General features: G+C 42.1%; 1 protein-coding gene across 2 annotated transcripts in view; it reads right to left on the minus strand.

The window, feature by feature from the left end:
* The window catches only part of TMX4 (thioredoxin related transmembrane protein 4), a 445,504-nt gene that overhangs the window by 201,052 nt on the left and 221,546 nt on the right, over positions 1–22,906 (minus strand). For both annotated transcript variants that reach the window (XM_078649523.1, XM_078649521.1), the window contains exon 5: positions 7,059–7,104. In XM_078649523.1, the coding sequence (XP_078505649.1) occupies positions 7,059–7,104 (46 nt within the window). The remainder of the gene's footprint in view (positions 1–7,058; positions 7,105–22,906) is intronic.

Here is a 22,906-nt window from a genome sequence, read left to right on the forward strand (position 1 = left end):
TGCTAGAAGGAGTAAATTGGCATTAGGGCTATTCTGCTTAAGAAGGGGTGGCATTCACAGCCTCCTCCATTGCTCTCTTCCACGGAGGAAGAACGACATGACAGAGCATGAGCTACCCCCCACCCCCATCCAGAACTGCTTAAATTGCCAGTCTCATTCTCCATTATGATGTAGACAGTTAAATAGTGTTTTCTATAATACCACTATCTGAGTGGTTCCCAATGCTGGTTGTGGACGCATTTTATTTTACTAGAGTAAGTCTCTTTCTTAGAATGATTTGACATTTTGCCTTTTGAAAGAAAGTAGTTTTTAATTAATTGGGAAACGACTCTGAACCTTTGCATATAGGCCCTGTATCCTCTGTACCTTATTCTTCTAGCAAGCAGTTGGCTGCTCAGACTGGGACACAGACTTAGAAACAGTTTTGTTCATTTTTCCATTGTTAATGACCTCAGGAAATTTAAAAAGACTTTCATTTCTAACCAATATTTGAATACTACTTGATCGTAGGTACAATGTAGAAATGCCTAGGCCCCTGGCAGGCATGCTCCTTAATGTGTCCCTCGATGACTTTGCTAAATCAATTTGTAGTGGACAGTGCTTCTTTGTCACCTGAAAAAGAAGTGGCAGGGATTTCTCCCTACTCACCCTGACATAATTGGCCTAGCTGTTACTTCCCATCCCAACAGCAGTGCAGGCACTTGCAGTAGTGGGAATGGGGATTATACTGGACTGCTGCCCATGCCCGAGGCACTGCCCAAACAACAGTTGTAGACTGCAAAACTCTTGTCGTGGACAGAGAAAGTGTGTACCCAAATTAAAGCCACTAGTACTATTGTACTCAAACACACAGTGGCTCTGGCTCACCAGCTATTAGGCAGTATGGATTTCAAAGACTTACACTCATGAGAAGTGAAGGGAAGAAAAAATTTGAACAGAGAATATGAAAGAGTAGAATTTAGTTATTTTAAAGAAACAGGGGATTCCAGGGTAGGGAGTGTTGTCCTACTTGCCTGCTATGAGCTTACATTCAGCATATTCTCTTCCCCTTTGATGGCTGTTCATCCTCTTGTCAGAGCCCAATGAGGATGAGAATGAAGCTTTGTCTGATGTGCATTCATAATAAGAGACTTGAAGGTAATGTATGCTGATCAAAGCATAATGCACCTTCAAAATGGAATCTCTCTGTTGGATTAGTAGTTGATGCGGCTGCATTTATCAGTGTTCGAAATCAGTCTTCAAAGCGTGGGATGGATGTTTATTTTGTGGTGTTGGCATGGGTTTTGATAGTATTTCACTTCTCGGTAAAGAAGAGATTAATGGTGTTGCATTTGTTGATTGAATGTGAGGCTGCAGTTGTTGGTAAGGCATTAACTAATCGCCTGACCCCCATGAGGATTGCTTTGCTTCTATTGGACTCTTTGTTTAAAGTAGATTTTTAGATTGTTAGTGTCTTTAGCTGAGGGGATAAGGAGCCTCTGCACATAATGGACATTCTTGAATGAGACTGTGGGGATAGATAGATAAATAGAAATAGGTGGGTGTTCTGGGTATTAGGTGAAGGCATTGACAGTTTCCTTTCCTTTTCTTGTTTGAGTACGCTTTAGTTTTTCTTGGTAAGCTCTTAGAAATACCGTGGTGGTGAGGCACTAGGCTTGGAGGATAGTGTCTTTATGTCTTCAGTAGTACACAAGTGTTTCTATGGGTTTTTTCAAGGTGTTGCTGTATATATTCATGGGTGTGGTGACATTTGTTTGCTTGTACCTTAAACTTGAGGAGTTCTACTCAGAGTGTGTTCATGGGAAAATCTTTGAAGGAATTAAATGCTTGTTTTTCTTATATGTTTACTTGATACATTGCTGTGGCATGAATGAGAGAGAAGTAGATGGAGAGAGGTAATGGGCCGAGTCCTGGCCTGTGAAAGGGCTGTTACGATGAAGTAATTTTTGTTGCTTTTTAAAGTGATTATGTTCAGTGATGCGTTGTTTGATCACAACTCACATAAATAGAAGGACTAAAAAACATAAGGGGAGACCCTACTGTAAGCATTTTGTCTGTGTGTCTATCCTAGAAAAACCATAATGAATGGGATTGTGAGAGAGCGCTAGAGAGGAAAATCAACAGAATGTTAAATACTGCCCTTATCCACTATATAGCTGCATGCTTCATCATAGGTCTGCTTACGATGCACAGGTTCAGAACAACACTCTAGACAGAGCACTGATTTTTTGGGGTAAGGTAAAGAGAAAAGAAAGAATAAAAGAAGGAAAAGTTTCCCTCATGAGGGATCACTGGTGAAGAGAAAAGTGAGCTAAAATTACATGAGGCGGTACCACTTAAATTCCTTTATTATTGGTCCACCATGGCATGATTAAAAAGTCAAAAAGGCAGAGTGTATATGAGGAATTACAATTCCTTACCCCACACTGCATGTACCAACATGTTTTAGCCAAATTTAATTTCTCTTCTGGGTCACTAGCCTTTTTCAGGGTAAAGATCCCTTTCAACGTTGGTCTGTATCACTGTGTGATCAATCGTTACAAAGTGGTTAAGTCAACCTTACTTGTTTTTCAGTAACACATTTGCCATTAATATCCGTGTTTCGTAATTAAATCTCCGAACCCGGGACCATCGTGGGGACACTGCCCTGTTGTCAAGGGTCAGTGTGTAAATAACATGCCACTCTGTGTCCTCCGTGTTGTTTGATGTCTGGGGTGTTGAAAAGTGTATTGATAAGAGTCGCTTGTTGCTTAATTCTCTGGTGAGGTTCTCAGAGGAATGTGATGTGTGTGTGTTTAAGTGAGGGAGTGGGGATGAGAATGGAGAATTCATAGTGGAAGTACTTGCAGGGTCTAGAAGGCCTATAGATCAGATTGAAGGAGGCTATCTGAACGTGAGAATGGGAAGTAGCATATGAAAATCTAAATTGAAATTTATGCTGGTAGGCCGTTTAAGGTGCAAGATCATGGTAACTTGAGAATGAGGTCTTCAGTAATCCATGATGTCCCTATGAGTATGAGGATCGGTTTTGGACAAAGCATTGAAGAATGTGAGCAACGTATTTGCTTGTATTTTCATGAACAAGCCAATGTTTGTTTCAACGAAAGGAAAGGACGGATCTACCATGCTTTTATTGGACAGAAGGAAGGTCAGGGGACTGCATGAGTATGCAAGTAAACAATGTAATGGTGTCTATTGATCCAATCTAAGATTTAAGCTTCTTGAAATATTGTCTCTAAAGTTAACCTGAGTAAATAGGATTGGATTCCAATTTATAGTATAACATTTTATATGAAACATGCATTCACCTTTTGAGTGTAGTGTGTGGTATACATAGCTAGAAGGGCTCATCATGTGTCTGTAAATTGACAAGTTACTTCCTTGCCCTTTGCCAGGTTTCATTTCAAAATACCTTAATCTTTTTAGATCTCTGCTACCGGCCGTTTTGGCTCAGTTACAATCTTTCACTTTATAAATGCATTAAGGGTGCAATACCTTATGTAACTAATAGAGGTCCCCTTACAACTCCAAAGGGACACCTAGTAACAACCTTTGGTATTGCATGCTTTCCTCCATTTGCGGATTTTCTTTTATTCTTTATGCTACTGCTGGGATAGTTAAAAACAAAATCTAACATCATTTGCAACGACAGTAGCTAAAAGTTTCACTAATGTGACACCTATTGCATTGCAAATGCTGGTTTGTTAGGAGGGAAGAGCAGCTGCAAAGCACCCGTCTTCTTTTTTACTTTTATTTGTTTACAATTCTAACATAGTAATCCACCATATTAGAATGTGGAAAAAAAATGAATGCTTTGCATTACCAGTTGCATAGGTCAGAACACATCCACATGCCTTTGACAGCGATCTAGTAATGAATTTTATGAATGGAAACTCATTCCAATATTGCAGGCCAAGCATGTGCAGGCATCTTGATGCATGTGATCACGTTTAAATGGCAAAACACATTTGCAAAGTGTTGCGATCCGCTGGTTTTACCAATGCTTGTCTGCTTAAGTTACCAGATGGTTTACACTTATATTGAATTTCAGAAAATTCTTGCTGGACCTGATTTGTCTTGTGGCTCAGTGTTGGAATGAACTATGGATTCCTAATGTTCCACTACATTCTAGAATATGTGTGTCAAGTGGACAGATATCATAAACTAAAAAACAGAGGTTTCCCTCCAAAACATTTGCATGTTTCACCACGATACCAAGAATGTTGAATGTTGTTTGTACGTAATTTGTCTCCAACCTTGTAGACCAAACGCAGTCGATAGACCGACACCACACCACTATCTAAGACTTAAATATCAGTTTAAGTCAAGTCTGACTATAAATGTTTCCTAATGTATGCACTATTTAATAAATGCGCCTTTAAGTGTCAAGACGGAACCATACTTACTTTATACTATTATTACTGTTTTCCTATAAGATGTTCTGTGTTCTTTTCTGTTTATTTTTAGGGGTACTTGTTACCATTTTATTAATGAAAGCCCCCTAGAACGGCAACCCGCAAAATGCATGGGGCAATGGGTTAGTTTTTCTTATGCGATTATAATGAATTGGCAATTAAGAAGAACACATAAAGAGAAATTGTGTGGAATGTTAACTTATCCATAGAAGTCATCAATTATTGATTAACTTGTTGATTGAAAGTATGACGTACTGATTAGAACACTTAAGTGTACAAATATGCTGTGCACTGGGAGACATGGGTCACCGGTTGATCCATGCTCTATGAAGTTAAAAATTGTCACCCTATGCTGACGGCTATTTCCAGACTGCACGCTGACACTGTTAGCAGACAACTGAACCTACTGGCTATCAGAATAGTGCAAATTCAAGGATTTCCAGCTCACACAATAAAGTACCCAAAATGACTTGTTGATGAAGGCAAATCATCTCCTGTGCGTGGTCTGTATGTTGGATGTTGTTGTCTGTGGAGATGAGGACTTCTAAGATGTGTATAGAAAGGTGTCCGAGCCATTTATCTCGGACAAAAGGTGTGTGGAATCTGTGTTTTGGGATGATGTCCGCAATGCTAGGAACATGCAGGACTGCAGAGTGTTTATGATGAGCATGATTTGAAGGTCAGGGCTTGTTGGATGTGAGTGCAAGCTAGTGCAAGGCATTTGAAAGGGATTCTTGAGTGTTTGTTGTGTGATGGTGTTATACGTGATGGCATTGTCTTGGAGTGAGTGTGGATATCGGTTTCTGATGTTTGGACTGTAAGGCACATGGCATAGATGCTTTACCTGAGATGTAGGGCTACTAGTCATTGGCTCTTTCTGGCCCTAACAGTTGGCACCATGCCTTCTGTCTGCCTTAGCTACACAAGGCTCCACCATGAGAAGCTCGAACGGAGACAGCTTTGAGGCTTCCCAGGTGGTCTGGGATTGATAGGAGGATGGGATGGACGTCTCAGGCACTAATGCCCTGCACCCAGAGCAGAATTGCTGCTTTGAGGGTCTCCAGGTGGCAGGCATTTTAGGGAAAGATGGTGGTTCTTGGGGGTCAACAACAGGGTCACGTCACCAGCCACAATATAGTCTTGGGCGCATTTAGGTATAATTAGGCTGTCCCAAACCTACAGGGCAATTTCAAAAGAGTGTGAATATATCTAAAGTCTACTACTCCGTGGGTTGTCACAAAATTTTACCAACCAACAATTCTTATAAGACAGACTTTTTAATTGTTACTGCTTTGAAACTCCTACCACATGACAATTACTATTTTCAATCAATTGTACAAGTGCAATATAAACGTGATATTTCAGATCTTTAACGTTTCTGCGTTTCTTACGTCTGAACTAGTACTTATAATTTTTTTTAAGAAAAACACAAAAAATTTTACACCCCTAAGTGTCCCTGTCCCCTATATGTGGGGAAATTATGCTAGAGCATAACATTCTAAGATCCTGCTTAATAGAACTCGCAGATTTAGGATTTGTGAAATTGAACTTGCATTGTTTGTGGTGAAAGTTCTGTAAAGCTTTCACCACAACCAGATCAGGCAAACAATTCCGCTGGCATGACTCATAGGGGTGCGAGCATTTATAGGAGAGCGGATTGTGGTAGTTTCCCACATCAGATGCACGTGTAATCTGTCACTGATAAACCCTGGCGTACATAACAAAGTTAGTTTGGGCGGGGTACCTCAAAAGCCTAATTTCTTCTGTGGGTCTAGACGAAAAGATTTCATAACATCGAATAATGTGTTTCATTTTTACAATACTAATAAAAGAAAATTGTTAAAACATGTTTTGTGCTGTGCCCGTGAATATTCTGTTCTGTGATCATTGCCCAAGCACATGCAAGGGAACACTAGCCAAAATATGGGAATTAATGAGTGCCATCTATTTCCATCTAGTGCGCCAGACGTTTTCGTTAACTCCACAATTTGGAAATCTTTGCAGATCTTACGCATGTGTATTCCTATGTCAGTTGTCCCCCTCTTACACTACAAATCTTCCCAGAATTTTTCGTTCTAACCTGCTCTTCATGGCTCACATTTTTTGTACTAATGATCTAATACCTTCTTGGATTTGAACGCCCTTCGGTAATGGTCTGAATTGTATAAATGCACTATAAATAGTAAGTGATCCTTTGCAGCCCAGTGGTACGCACATACCAATGCACAGTAAAAGAGGTGTCTCTGTAGATGAACCTGTAAAGCAGGAGACAGTACCACTAATTAAAATAATAAGAATATTCACACGTTTCCTACTCTGGAAGTTTACATGACACTCCTCAGTATTTTAACATATGCCTTGTATTATTTTATGCTTGACCGTATTATCCCTTTTAGTAGTTTTCCACTTGTGCAGCGCTGTGCCACTCAATGAGGGGCTGGTTCAAGTTCTACAGAAACAAATACATATTTTAAAATGAAATAATGCCTGCACTTAGTAATGGCAATTGCCCCGTGATATACCACACTCATGACTGGGTCTTTACCCAGGAATTAAATATTTTATTTGAGAACGATAAAAATCAGATAGAGAAAATACATAAAAAGTTTACTATATACAAACATAGTGCTGTATTCCTCTTACCCGAATCCATCCAGATAGGTGAAAAAGACCAGCCATTCCGTACATCCTAGAAAGAAAATGTTGACATCATCACCAGTACAGAATTAGAAGCTGTGATCACTTTATGCAAGATCGGCAGCAAAAGACCTATGATACAATTACTAGATTACATATGAGTGCAATACGTTTGCAGTAGCTGTGAGGACATCTGATCTTAACTATGCACTGTATTGTGTAATCAGGGAATTTACAAACCACGTAGCACCTCACTTTTTGGAACCACATTTCTGTACTCCGAGCCTGTGAAAACAGTTACAACAATGTAATTGTGAGAGGTAAGTAGAGAAAAGCCTGCAGACTACATGCCTGAAAATCTATGTGAATCACTGTATCCCATTTGACACCCTCTTGTACTCAGTTTAAATTGTTGTCTTAAATAGATCACTCTGAGGTCTTCAAACACCTGTGAATCTAAAAAAGTAAATTAAACTCCGATATCTGTATTTAGGGACAAACATGGAAGACGGGAACCTGTACTGGCCACATTTCTAGCATTTTTCAGATTCTTCTTAATGTACTGGAATACAAGAAGACACTGCCCTCTCTCGGGCAGTTAAGGACTGTGCCATGATCTGTGTGTAGAAACTGGGTCTCTAGTTGGCAGAGGTATACACAGTGTCCAAGTAGGGACACCAATCCTAGTCAGGGTAGGTTAAATACACACCAAAAGATGTTCTGTGCACTCTGGTAGGTTGGCCCCAGGGCAGTCAGGCTTATCTAAAGAGGCAAAGTGTAAAGCATTTGTGCGAAACGCACAGTAACACAATGAAAACATCATAAAAATAATACACACAGGTTCGGAAAAATAGAGAATAATCTTATGAGAATAAAAAGGTATGAATTTTTAAAGAATAAATAAAAAAGCAGAGCTTAGAAGTCAATAGCGCTAAGGAGTTATTTGAGGTTGCGCTACACTGGGGCAAATCCACATTTCAGGCCGACTGTGATGGAGGGCCCGCCAGCTACAGGACTCAGACAGGTCCCACTCACAAAGTACCTTGGATGGAGCAAGCATCGATGTCGAAGACTCGATGCGAGTAGTCGAGGAGGCGTCCCAACAGTGTTGATCCCTTGGAAGGAGGCAAAGCATCAGCACCAATCCACGCAGTTTATGAAAACGTCATCGACGAACCCTTTAGGGTGCAGGCACTGTGTTGCTATGATCCATGCTGTCTGTCTGTCATGTTTATTGAGGCAATGACGTTGATTGGCGCAAAGTCAATTTTGAAGCAAACGCAGCTGCAGAACCTATTTCTGAGGCCCAGGACTGGGTTGGTACCTCAGGCAAGGGAGGACTAACATATGGCTGAATGCAGCAGAATGCAGCAGCAGCAGGAAGAGTTTGATAGCCTTGAGACCTTAGAACAGGGGGCAAGCCGGCAAGCCCTTGGGGTCACTCTGGGTTCAAGTGAGATGGGTCCAGTCCTTATCTTCAGCAGGGCAGAGATCAGCAGGCGGCTCAGAAACACAGAGAATCAGTCCTTCAGAACAGGTAGTCAAGCAGAGTGGGAATCCTTGTAGCAGTCTTTACTCCAGTAAGAGTTTGTCACACGTGCAGTGTACTGTCTTGGTAGGGTGAGAGCCCCAGTACCTATACCCAGTTGTGACTTTGAAATGGGGGTGACTTCAAAACAAGGCCTTGAAGTGCACTGATCCCGCTTTGATCCCATCCCTGACTCCAGACTATCAGTTGGAGGTAATCAGACCTTAGTGTGGGACACAGGACACTGCTTATTCTGGTGTGTCAGCTTCCCCTCCCTCTTCCTGCCTAGAAATATTTATCAGAATGTAGATGAATGTAGATGAGTTATCTGTCACACCCACGCTTCCTGTGTTTGTGGTTGTCTAGAGGGAATGCACAAAGCGAAGCTGTCATCCGTCACAGATGCGTACTGGAGACAGGTTGCAAGGCACACAGAGCAGTAAGAGCAGAGAAATGTCCACTTTCTAAAAGTGGCATTCCTATAATAGCATTGTTAAATACAACTTTAAAAGTTTTTATGGAATTCTAAATGCTAGCCTATGAGAGGAGTAAGGCTCACAGTGGAGAAAAACAAACTTAGCTGTTTGTCACTATCAGGACATGTAAAACTTAAAAGTACACATCCTACATTTAATTCAAACAGTTTCCTGCCCATGGTGCTACCTAAGGCCTACCTTAGAACTGACTAATGTGTAATAAAAGGAGAGTTGAAAGCTTGGCAAGTAGTTTTCAAAGCCAAGTCAAAGTGGTAGTAAACTGCACACACAGGCCTTGCAATGGCAGGCCTGAGACAGGTTTTAAATGCTACTTGTTTAGAAGCCACAATCAGTGCTGCTGGCCCACTAGTAGTATTTAATTTACAGTCCCTGGGTATAGGGTGTGCAAGGGACTTACAAGTAAAGTAAATATGCCAAACCGGCGTAAACTTATACCATGTTTAGAGAAGAGAGCACATGCACTTTAGCACTGGCTATCAGTGTCAAAGTACTAAAGTTCATCAGTTGTGTTTGCAGTTACCGCTCTAAGTGTACTGGGGATGCTCAGACGTGAGTCCCAGGCACTCCACACCACTGGAATCAAGCTAGCCGGGCTGAAGAGAGGTGTTACCTCGAAACCGGGCCGGTCCTCGGATGCTTGTTTCCTTTCTGGGAAGGACATGGCTTTTGTAGTTCGGACTGGACTGTTCCCATGGGGCACAGGGTCAGCGCTGATTTGCATATCGCCATTGTCTAACCCAGGGTGGTGTGGAGTGGAAAAACGATGGATTTGGGCCCAGATCTTTGGACTGGGGTGAATGTGTGACATTGATCCACATTCTGTCCATCATTGTTGTGTTTGCAGTTACCGCTCTAAGTGTACTGGGGATGCTCAGACGTGAGTCCCAGGCACTCCACACCACTGGAATCAAGCTAGCCGGGCTGAAGAGAGGTGTTACCTCGAAACCGGGCCGGTCCTCGGATGCTTGTTTCCGTTCTGGGAAGGACATGGCTTTTGTAGTTCGGACTGGACTGTTCCCATGGGGCACAGGGTCAGCGCTGATTTGCATATCGCCATTGTCTAACCCAGGGTGGTGTGGAGTGGAAAAACGATGGATTTGGGCCCAGATCTTTGGACTGGGGTGAATGTGTGACATTGATCCACATTCTGTCCATCATTGTTGTGTTTGCAGTTACCGCTCTAAGTGTACTGGGGATGCTCAGACGTGAGTCCCAGGCACTCCACACCACTGGAATCAAGCTAGCCGGGCTGAAGAGAGGTGTTACCTCGAAACCGGGCCGGTCCTCGGATGCTTGTTTCCGTTCTGGGAAGGACATGGCTTTTGTAGTTCGGACTGGACTGTTCCCATGGGGCACAGGGTCAGCGCTGATTTGCATATCGCCATTGTCTAACCCAGGGTAGTGTGGAGTGGAAAAACGATGGATTTGGGCCCAGATCTTTGGACTGGGGTGAATGTGTGACATTGATCCACATTCTGTCCATCATTGTTGTGTTTGCAGTTACCGCTCTAAGTGTACTGGGGATGCTCAGACGTGAGTCCCAGGCACTCCACACCACTGGAATCAAGCTAGCCGGGCTGAAGAGAGGTGTTACCTCGAAACCGGGCCGGTCCTCGGATGCTTGTTTCCGTTCTGGGAAGGACATGGCTTTTGTAGTTCGGACTGGACTGTTCCCATGGGGCACAGGGTCAGCGCTGATTTGCATATCGCCATTGTCTAACCCAGGGTGGTGTGGAGTGGAAAAACGATGGATTTGGGCCCAGATCTTTGGACTGGGGTGAATGTGTGACATTGATCCACATTCTGTCCATCATTGTTGTGTTTGCAAAGTACTAAAGACGACAAAAAACGAGGTCAGAAAAAGAGGAGGAAAAAGGCAAAAAAGTTTGGGGTGGCCCTTCAGAGAGGGCCATTTTCCAAACACTGTGCTCCTGCGACAACGAAGTATGGAATTCAATTTCTTAGAACTGAAGTCGAATCCTGAGGTCAAAAGAGTTTTTATCCCATTGTTAATGAAAGGCTACTTTTCATTTCTGTGTTCTCAGCTCAATGATGGGCTCATTTGACCATCACAAAACACTAGACAGACTGGATGCTGATTATTTAGAGTTGTTCATTGGAGAACAAAAATGTGTTGAGTCTTTACCGGTAAGTACTTCAAACTAATTATGGTACAGAGTTATTGTTAATGACCTTACTTGCTGACGTATTTATTCTGGCACAAAAGAAGCTTAGTCCATTCTTCTCATTCTCTTACATGTCCTTTGCCAGTGACAATGAACCATATACGCCTGCTAGCGCTATGTGCATTTGACCTACTGGAGCTGGGGTTGGTCTTAGAGTGATTTCATTACTGCTACTGCAGATGAAAATAGGCTCTTCCATCCCCCCTCGAGTATGAGATGGATAAGGGAATTCTTTTTTCATTCATATGTCAATGGCACAGATTTATATGTAAGCAAGTAGATCTAAAGAGAGTTTTGACTTCAAATCAGTGTCTTCAACTAGTAGCACCTAATAGCGAGCTGGATGAGCATCATTGGAATAAAGGTGAATGTGACAACATCCTGGATAATCCTATTAAACCACTGGCCTATGCAAAGTCATGGGTAATTAGACCAGAATCCCCATCACTGTTTCATTAAAAGCAGATTTTTGCTGGGAAAGTGAAACACAGACGTGATTACGCCTACATATATTCCATGTATAGGATGTATGTATGAGTTATTCCTATAGCGTGAACCTAGCCAAAAGGCACCGCAGTGCCAAAGGCAAGCTTAAAGTCAGCGAGTAATGGGAAAGGAAGTTGTGGACAGTTAATGCATTGTGGTGTAGAGTTCGTTTAAGTGGTGAATCTTCAACTCTTTCCTAAACTTTAGTAGCTTTGGGGCAGTCCTGATCGTGTAGCAAAAAAAAACCTATCATACTCACATCCAGGAATGGCTCAATAATACCATCTTAGATTGCTCTCCCTCCACCGTGCATCCTTTGCTAAATCTCTCTGTGTTCTCTATAACTCTCTTGTGTCTTAAAGCACAATAACAAGAAACAGCACAAACAGCTTTTCAGCTGATATTACTGTGCAAACATAAGTCCTGCCTTCCGCCCTGCTAAAAACCTCCAGTTCAGTGCAGGGAAGGTGGGTATCATTTTTCACCATTCAGTAACTGTCATTGGACAGGGAGTCAGAAGCCCTGCCTTATTTAGGGTAAGCCATACAACACCACGACCACCAGCTTGTTTTCCAATACACTCTAGGGCTACAGGACAACAAGAATGAAAAATTCCCTCATTCACTGGGAGAGTACTCCCAGCACACACAGTGTTGTAGTGCACTTGTAACAGTCAACTAAATTTACTCATCATGGTACAAAGTGACAGAAAGATTAAAAAAAACTAAAATACCAGAAAACAATATAACGGCCAGTTACAGGTACCTATGAATGACAGATGCCCAAGGAAGCAATGTAGTGTATGCAGCATACGATGCAATGCTGAGCAGAATCCTACACTGTAACAGGGAGAAATATTGGTAATGTAGAAAGGAAAAAAGAAAACAATCTGCAAGTTTACATGGAATCAATTGTAATCAGCGCTGCCAATACAAATCTGATGGCTAAACTAAACAAAAATGTATATCTACAGATTTCTTAGATTGACTGATACCCACTTAACATATTCATTTAATACATTTAAATCTGTAGCCAGACAATTAATCCAAAAGACTAATAACTTCCATTCAGTAGCAGCGGGTACAAGTCAACAAACATATCATGAAGTTGGCATGCATGTTAAAAAAGATCTTGAGAAATGAAATTACCTACACACGGTGTTTTTGATAAGATAAATAAGAGTGGACCGTGCTGGGTACCCCTCTCACTGGTCACATTACTCTTTAACACAAAATGTGATATTGCTGCACTCAAATGCACCTTTAAACAGTTTTGGAGGTGGTATCATGCCGTTCTATATAAGTGAAACCCTGACACCGTTGTGGGTGTGTTTGTGTTCCAAATGCTATTAACTGAGCAGCTTCTAAATTTTGCTCATATTCCATAGGTTTCTCATCTTATCCTTGCCTTCACTCGGTGTCTGAACGAATTCTTTCAATCGTATTCACTAGATCAATTCCATGAAGTGATATGCACTTAATTAAAGAAAACAGATCCTTCTTAAGTTGGTCCACCTTATCAAATGACCCCAGAACCCAACACATTCATGTTTTGTTTGTTGTTCTGCCCAATCAGACATCTTCATAGTAATTTTTGGCTAGATGTTTGACCAGTTTATTTTAAGAATCTGTAATTGCGATTTTTTTTCAATTGGCAATTAGGGACTTGCAAAATGCGATGTACTTATGTGTTTCAGATACATTTAGCAATTCCCAATGGGGTCGCACATGACCTGCCTAATCAACATTCTTGAGGTAGGTCGCAATTTGCGACCCATTGGGAATGGCCTGTAATCACTGGGATGGTGGCCAACTCGGGTCAGCAGACCTTCATGTCTGTGATTGCTTTTTAAATAAAGAATGAATTTTATTGAAATGTTGCCTGTTTTCATTAAAGCTACCTTTTCATTTTTTTAAGAGTAGGCAGTGGTCTGTGAGACCAATGCCTGCTCTAAAATTATGCTGATGCCTACATTCACAAATGGGAAGGTGTCCATTGGGGACCCCTTCCTGTTTGTGATTGGGTTACCATCCTCACGGAGTCGGTAAAATATGAATGTTTTGCGACCACATTTCGGTAGCAAAATAAGAATATTTGGCAACCACATTTCAGTCGCAAAACATTCAAACATGCCCCTGCTACTAGCTATTAGTAAGGGACGCCCTTGGCACGCCCCTTCCTAATACCGACTCGCAAACCCTATTTTGCGAGTCGGTAATAGGTTACTGACTCGCAAAATAGGGTTGGCGCATGCTAAAAGCCATATTAGCGGTTGCAGCAGCCTGATTTTCCATTTACAACTGCTAAAATCGGTCATACATGTGGCCCCAAGTGCTCTGGCTGTATAAATATGAATTGCATGTACAACTGCAATTCAGTTTTCTGGCTGAAGGACTCTAAGCCCTCCGGAGACACCATCCAATGCTCTCCAGGAGGCCCCCCACAGCTGCTTGGCCATTGTTCATGCTTGTTTCTATTCTCAATGACAAACCCCGAGGAACACTACAACACAATGCTGGCCATGCTGATAAACATATCCTATCCCGAAAGTAAAGAAGTGTTGGGGCAGGGTACATTACAGTACTTGGGAATTCCTATAGAAATGGCACAGCATAACACACTTCCACTTATAACATCTGGCTTGAAAGTATAGTTGTTTGCATGACCTGTTGTTAACCAACTTTTAAAAATACGCATAGAGAGCTCTTTAGATCTACCCAAAAGAACATTACTTTTGCCTTACATGCTGTTTGCTGTTTGTTGCATTGTTCTGCCGCCTATGGAATGCTTGAATTGCCATGGTGAAGGGGCTCATGTATATCTGAAAAGTATACTGAATCACACATATTAAATGCTTTCATCTCACAGATACGTTCTACACAGAAAGACAATGTTTTGTTTTGCTTTTTAAGGTGCTACATGCTTTTTGGCAATGCTTCAGTCAGTACTCACAAATAACAACCAGATCTATTGACTTTGTCAATGCTTGTTATCTATCTCAGCAATAGTTTGCTATTTTTATATTAAACCAAACCTCAGGCTTTAGCCTTCTTCCCTAAACTATTCCAAGAACGAATTTATTTGGAGGATCACCTTTGCTAAGAGGCCATTGAAGTATATCAATGGATCCCAAATTCATAAGTCTTCCAAATATAATAAAGATGAGTGAAAAAACATAAGAGGGCTAATTGAAAACATAACGGAGGATCTTGATTTACTTGACACAGAGTGGCATTTGTACTCAAAGGATGCAGTTATTACTTCTATTCTTGTAATCATAATGTATTGACAGTAATGTATTATATCCTGGCGATATGAGGGTTTAACTGTTGAAGAGTATTTTATTCGCTAACAAAATGCTTATATTAAAATGTGCAAGACTTATGCTTAAGTAAAATATATATTAAGTGCAAAATTTGTAGTAGGTAATCATACTTAAAAATTAAAGGCCTGCAGAAATAAATAAAAGTGCTGATTTAAGTTGGCTTACATGTAGATGCCATGATAAATGGAAAACAATGTCAATAGTTTTCGAGATGCAGCAGCAAGCTTGTCGTACAATGGTAGATTGATGACAAGCTTGCTGCTGCACCCAAACAACATTTGAAATTAATTTAATCCATACGGCTCATGGAGTGAACAAATTGAAAGGATTTGAAAAAACTAGGGTCTAGGGTATTTATTAGAAAATGTAATGTGTGTTTGTTGGAATAAGAACATTGGAAGGCTGCCCCTGTTTTTGCTTATAGTACTCTTGAGGAGACCCGTCTTGATGTACAGTTAATAACACACTACCGTAGGGTTGAAACATTGATGACAAAATCCAATGTCCTGCGTCAGTTATCCTAAAATAGACAACGAGGATAAAAGGATATTCGGAACTTTGAAATCTTGACATTTCCAACTATATGTTTTTTCACTGTTTCATGTATTGTGTATATGTACACTGGGATCAGTACATTGTCACCATGTGTATGTTGTATCTTTTATATGTCATAAATGTATTTTGGGCAACAAATTGAAAAACATAAAAGTAGAGAACATTGCTTGATTGGAAGTACCGTTGGGTATTTGACAATATATCAAACTAAAAAGTGTCCTTTGTGTTGTGTGTGATTATTTTGATGTTTACAAGTTTGGCAAAACAATTTAGCACACTAGTGGTTGCATTCAGTGCCAGGGGACATAAATTGTAAAGTCTTAATTATTAAGATAGTTCCCATTCATAAAAGGGATAATTTTGCGACCCTTCTGTACTGATGTTCATTGTTCAACATTCTCTCACAATTCTTAGTATTGTGTTACCCGACAGAACTCTTTGTAACCTTTAAAAAACTTTTAGCAAGTTGCCATTTTCTTGTCCTAACCATTTGGTGCCGGTATCCTGGGTCAGATGATTAGGTGTAGCTGGCAGTTGGCATTTGTGTATTTCTTTCAGACAGTATCACAAAGGAGGAATGGGAATTTGCAGGTTGGATCTTCCTGACCTGATGGGAGGGGTGGAGCTCTAACCTACCACACTTCTACTTCATTGGAGCTGCTTCAGCACACACAAAAATAACTTCACACTGGTGTTGGGTGACTCTATACATCCTGGGACCAGGGCAGGGGAAGGAAGGAATTTCCAGAACCAGATTTGGGGTGGAAGTGAAGCCGTTTATCCCACTTCAAAGCTGGCACCAGGTACAAATAATGGACTCTGAGACCAACTTTTAAATACACTCCTGGATCTGTGGATACATGAGAAGAAGAACTGCCCTGCTGTCAGAGAACTGCCTTGTTACTGGAAGCCTGCCTTGCTTTATGAGAAGGAAGAATGAACCTGCTCCTTTCACACAAAGCAACTTAAAGTGACTCCAAGTGTCAGCTGACTGATCCCCTCTTTAGACTTACAGCGAAATAACAAGTGACTCCCAGCAACTGCCCAGCTGGCCTACTGCAATGGACCTGCCTGGATATGCAACTGGACCTGACTCAAACCTGCTGGCCTCAGCTGGATTGAGTTCCTGACCCCAAGAGATGCCTCCCAGGTCTTGGACCCTTTGTTTTCCATCAGTTGAGCTCCTCCGGAAGAAAAAGGAGAAATGTTATGGATTTGGGCTCTTTGCGACCACGAATGGGCCAGTTCATGCCAACATTGTGGAAGCCAAGGCACCCTCCAACGTGAAGCTCCATTGAGCTTGTCTCCTTGCGCTACAGCGACCGCCAGCGATGACGATAACGTGAGATCTGCACTTTGCGCTACAGCAGCTACAGCCCGCGATGACCACGAACATGAATCTCCAGCAACGAATATTCGAAACACTTGACAGGATCTTCGCACTACAGCAATGACCGTCTGTGAAGCCTGGCCTGTGGTTTGTGCAACAGCCACGGCCATCCGCAATGCTTTTCCTGCTTCTCACGGTCTTAACCACCGCAAACTGGACACTTTACATCGGACTTTTAGAAGTTAACTTTTTTCAGGGGGACTAACCTGGTCCCAGTATCAGGCCCGCGCTCCATCGTGGTTGACTTGACCTTGTGACTTTCCCCGATCGGGCCCGACAAGGTGACTGCGAGTGGCACTTTGTGCTTTTAGATGCTATACCTATTTAAATATTTGGAACTGCCAATATCCGGTTGTATTGCTTCGATTTTTATCATTGTAATGGCATATAATTAATAAAATATTACTCTAGTTGTGTTTTCACTTTATTACTATTTGTATGGTGCAAAAAATACTTTACACGTTGCCTCTAAGGTAAGCCTGACTGCTTTTGTGTCAAGCCACCAGAGGGTGGAGCACATGTTAATTGAGTGACTTTTGTCTTTCAGTATGACAGGGATTGTGACTGTTGCTTGAGTAGGGTTTTACCCCTCCTCAATCAAAAAAAATATTTCTCACTTTGATGTAAAGTGGTAGGATTCAGTACTTGTATTTCTACAGTGCTGCTCATTGATAATGTGTAACACTATAGGCCATATATATAATTTGATACCAAATTCGACCTCTTTTTAAATTCTCCTTTATTGTCCAGTTTTGCTTTTCCAAAATTCACTTCTACTCCACTTGACTTTGTGCAACTGTGGCCATATCTGCATCCATGGAGTTTGAGCTCAACAACCAGGAGAGCTATACTTTGACTGACCTAAGAGGATTCTTCAGGGGGAGGGATCTCCCAGCAACCAGGATCTCCAAGAAGCGGGAGCAGTATAAGACCCTCAGGGCCTGATCGGAGGCCTACCATTTACAGGCTATGTTACAGGAGGAAGACGAGGAGTTGGACATTGAGGAGGACTAAGAGGAAGAGATGTAATGGGAGGATGACACCCCCTGATTTAGGCCCCAAGGGATAGAGGGCCCTCTGCTAGATCCAAGGCCAGCAGAAGCAGCTCAGCTCACAACTGTGAGAAGTTGGACAAGGAGAAAGCTACTTGAAAGTTAGACACTAGGATAGTAAGTACCCACAGGAGCACCGAAGTACTCGCGTTACCTCACCCACAGGAAGCGGGTGCATAGGTGTCAAAGTGTGTCGGGTTTTGTCGCTGAATTCTATGGAGCCTTGAAGAAAGATGCTGCAGGCGACCAGGAGGGAAGTGTCCGGTTGGATCCAAGGGCGGATTGAGGATGAAGAGAACCTGAAAGCAGAGGGGACAGAGTCTGGGTCACTAGGCAGTGACCAGGATGGAACCAGGAAGGAACCAGGCGATGTCGCGAAGCAATCAGGTGATGTTGTGAAGCTTGCCTCTGCAGCCACGTGGACCAGGAGGTGTCGAGGATGACCAGGAGCTGGATACGGACTGTCCCACAAAGGCTCTCGCTGTCGGCGGTGTCGGCTTCCGGATTGGAGTCAACAAGCCTTGGCAAAGGCAACCCATGCAGGAATCGTAGATGGCTTACGGATCAGACCAGCAAGGTCCGATGGGCTTCTCCTTTTCAGGGAAGCAGGGGCCAGTCTGGAGCACAGAGGCCACTAGCCAACAGGCAAGTGAACGGACAGACGCGTTGAGGAGGAAAATGCAGAAGTTCCCCACGCAGAACTCATGGAGTGTGGAGGGCTGATCTTCGGTGCAGTTAGTGCTCGGGCTGGGGCTTCTCAATCCCCAATGCACAACTACAAGGGTGCCTCAGAAGTTGCATGGGAATCAATTCGCTGGCTTTCCAAGATGGCCGGTCCCACGTCTCTCGTCGCATCCAGGGGTCTCAGCTCTGCTGTGACTGTGGATCGGGCTGTTGGAAGTCTGGAAGTCTAGGTCTTGTCAGGCTCTGTGCTTGGGCTCTGGCAGGAGCGTCGACAAAGCAAACCGTTAATCGCTTGATGGTGCCTGCTTGCACAGGGTGGTCACTCCTTGACCACAAGGGAGATTCTTCAGTTTTCTATCTTCAAGTAGAACGTCGAAGGTCCAGAGTTTCGTTTCAAGTTTCAGTCAGGATAAATCTAAAGTCTTGGGACTCAGCTCCTACCTATATACCAAATTTAGGGGCTGGATTACCTGCTAGGTCCCTCCTATGGGTGGGACTGGGGAAGGGGGTGGTTACACCACTTTCCCTTTGTCCAGTTTCACGCCAGAGCTGGGGCTGGAGTGCCCCAGCACCGGTTTGAACTGGACTATGCATGGGACACCTTGTGTGCCCCAGGCAGTGTCTCATTTCATTCAGCCCTCCCTGCCCCAATACACTATAGCCTGTCTGGGGTGGTGATAGCACCTCCAAGACAGGAAACCTATTGTCCAAGATCCCCCTCGCTGGAAGGACTCCCAGCAGCAGGAGGTCAGACTTGTGTCTGTGGCAGCAGCATCCATTTTGTGATGCTGAGGCTCTGGTTAACTTTAACCAGGATTAGTAGGAACAACATGTCTTCTCCCTCTAGAAGGGTGGAGTGCTATCCCCCTCGCCAGAACTGATGAGGGGGTAGTATTCCAAAGCGTATGACACCTTACACGACATGTTTTGATAAAGCCAAACCAAATCTAGCATTCAACCGCGAGGATTATAATGCACTTAAGAGTATATGGTATGGCTATATCCTAGAACAGCTATAAGGACATGGTTCCGAAAGCTGCAGACAGGCTCAGCTCATGCTAGAGCCTCATCTCACATAAAACCAAGCACTCTGCCTTCAGGATTGTTAAGGCCTGCCATAGGAGTGACTTATAGGTGTATATGTGTCTAGATATAAGGTTAGATATGGGAATACTATACCTAAGCAAGGGGTGATTGCACGACCTTGCCGCAGCTGAGTGATCAGCCAGTTGTGTCAGTTTGGATGGCCAGCCAGGGGTGGCAAAAGATATGCTGCAGCCCCTGGTGGGCCTTGGGTGTACCTATGCCCTGGGTACCTAAGGTACACTATACAGGGGCTCATAAGGTAACCTAATGTCCAATTGGAGATGTACCTAAAGTACATGGAGTCCATATAACAGTGAGAGCCGATAGCCTGGGGCCCTGATTAGCAGGATCTCAGGCCAACTAAGTCAAAAACCAGCTAAACATGAGGCAAAAAAATCTGGGGTATCCATAGTCAGGTATCCACCTTCCTACAACAACCTGTTCACGGAGGAACTAGGAAACAGAAAAGCAGAAAGGAAGTTCAGGTTGCAGATAGCCAAATACAAAATAGAGGAGGCTGCTGCCCAGAGGGCTGCAGAGAAGGAAGAAGCTACTGCAAAGAGAGCCTTGGAAGAAAAAAATATCCTTTTGGCTCATGTAGTGAGTCTTAAAGAGCTAGACATTACAGCTAAACAAGCAGCAGAGTCCAGCAGCAAAGGTGGCATCAATCCAGTGTCCAATGGAGAGTACTCCAAGATTTGGTGTCTAGTTATGTGGTGGGAGATGAAATAGATAAATGGTTTTCTACCTATGAGGTAGCCCTTCGGATACACAGGGTACCAAAGGGGGATTGGCAATCAAGCTTGTGGAAACACATGGCCACAGAGAGGAGGGACAACCTTCTAACGCAGGGATGGGGGATCAGTAGAAATATGCTCCCATGAAGACCATTTTACTCACAATATCTTTGGGCTGACCCCAGAGTTGTATTTAATCAGCTTCAGGGACGGCAATAAACTACCAAAGCAGTTTCAGGTAGGTTTCTTGGACTACACCAATGCAGCACTGAATGGTTTGGTAAGGAGCAGCAAAGTGAGTGATTTTACTGTGTTGTACAACCTAATTTTAAGGAAGCATATGTTCAATTCCTGCTTTATAGATTTGCACCAACACCTGATTGACAGCATGCCTACTAACCCCAAGGAGATTGCTAAGGAGGTGCAATTCTGGTTTAGCGTCAGTGTCCACAAGAAGGATTCTTCTGGGATTGAAGCCAGAAAGGTGGTTTAAATTCCCCCAAGAAGAGTAAGAGGGAGGAAAAGGGTGACACAGACAGGTCACTGAATAAGATAGGGGGGAGCAGTTCCATGCCCCTTCTGAGAAACAGTAAGGATGTTCTGGTGGGTGGTGGCTCAGGGTGCCCCATTTCCAACCCCATTGCTTTTCTTTTTTTTATTATTATTTTTTTATTGAGAGTTCATAGATACAAATATATGACATATAGGAATCTCATATAAAAGTGTCAGCATATTTCAAGACACAACAATTAGCATAAGTTTATAAAGTGCAAATATTATCAAACACTGTTTACAAAAAAATAGAAAAATGTTATACTTAACAATGCAGACACAGTTTCTATGGTCAAAAGAACAGTAATTTTCATTAAAGTACAAAAGTGCTGAATCAAATATACACATTCATAAAAACACCTGGACCTTCCTGGGATTATGATCAGGATGTACCTTTAAGTAAAATACGAAGAGATACCAGAGGACCCCGAATTAAAAAAAATATATTATGATCACATTTCCTATGGTCAAAAGGATGTTCCTTTTCATTAAAGTGCAAAGTGTTAAACCAGATACATAAAGGAGAATTTTTTTTTCCACACCTTCCAGAGATTATAATCACGATCTCAGTTAAATAATATGCACAGTGATACTAAAAAGACCTAAGATTCGAACACACTCCAAAACTTCTCATATTTCCTAACTGCTCCTGATCTTAATGCATATTTCTTTTCCATCCCTTGTATTTTAAACAATTTTGCTCTCCATGCATTAAAGCTAGGGACTTTATCTGTTTTCCAAAGTTGCAGAATTAATGATCTTGCTATTAAAGCTGCAATGAATAGACTTCCATCATGTGCAGAGATGTCAAAGAAGCAGCCCAGAATTGCTATAGATTCATTAAGTGAGATTTGGGGGTCTATTGTGTATCTGAGGTATTTCTCAATCTCCTCCCACAGATTCTGAATTTTTGGACATCCCCATATGATATGTGTCCAAGTTCCTTTCTCTGCACACCGAAAACATTTATCTTCGATTTGCGGATATATATTATGGAGGAATGAGGGTGTTCTATAGATCAATCATTTCGAGTAATATTGCTTACGTTTAAAATTTGCTCCTCGACAAATAGCAGCATTAAATTTGTTTAATTTATTCCAGGTTGGTTTAGTAATCTGTATACCTTTCCTTTACCTCCATCTATCCCTAATCTTTTCATATAATGGAAGAGATTTGTTCTCGTCAAAGATTTTAATCTAAATACTGATCTTCCTTTGTATGGGGCCGTTAAGGGCTCACTAATGCTTGATTTATAACGCAATTTTTCTATGTCTAGCTCTTCAAATATAGCATTTAATCTAATAAAATACCATTTTAAAATTGTATTGGAATGTTGAAGCCCTAGCTTGATATCTTCCCATGTTTTCCAACAATTCCCCTTAATAAAATCCTGGATCATATCATAGCCGTTTGCCTTCCACAATCTCAGTTAAATAATTCTTAGAATATCATAGTATGCCAATAGCAGAGCTTTTTGTTTAAACAGCCATTTTAAGGTCTTATAACATACTTTCTTGGGGTACTTGGTCACTCTTGAAGGATCAATAATATTATGTTCCCTTAAAATCTTTTTCATAAAAAAATTATCTGCCTCTTGAGTCTCTAAAAAAAACCTCCTAAAACTGTGATGTGCAAATGTCGCATAATAGTAATCTTTAATATTTGGAAGAGATAATCCTCCTTCTGCAACCGAACAATTTAAAGTGCTAAGTGCCAATCTTGGTGTCTTATTTGCCCGAAGGAAAGAAGAAAACATACTATCTAGCTGCTTAAAAA

This window comes from Lissotriton helveticus, chromosome 6 (assembly GCF_964261635.1).
Source record: "Lissotriton helveticus chromosome 6, aLisHel1.1, whole genome shotgun sequence".
NCBI classification, from domain to species: domain Eukaryota; kingdom Metazoa; phylum Chordata; class Amphibia; order Caudata; family Salamandridae; genus Lissotriton; species Lissotriton helveticus.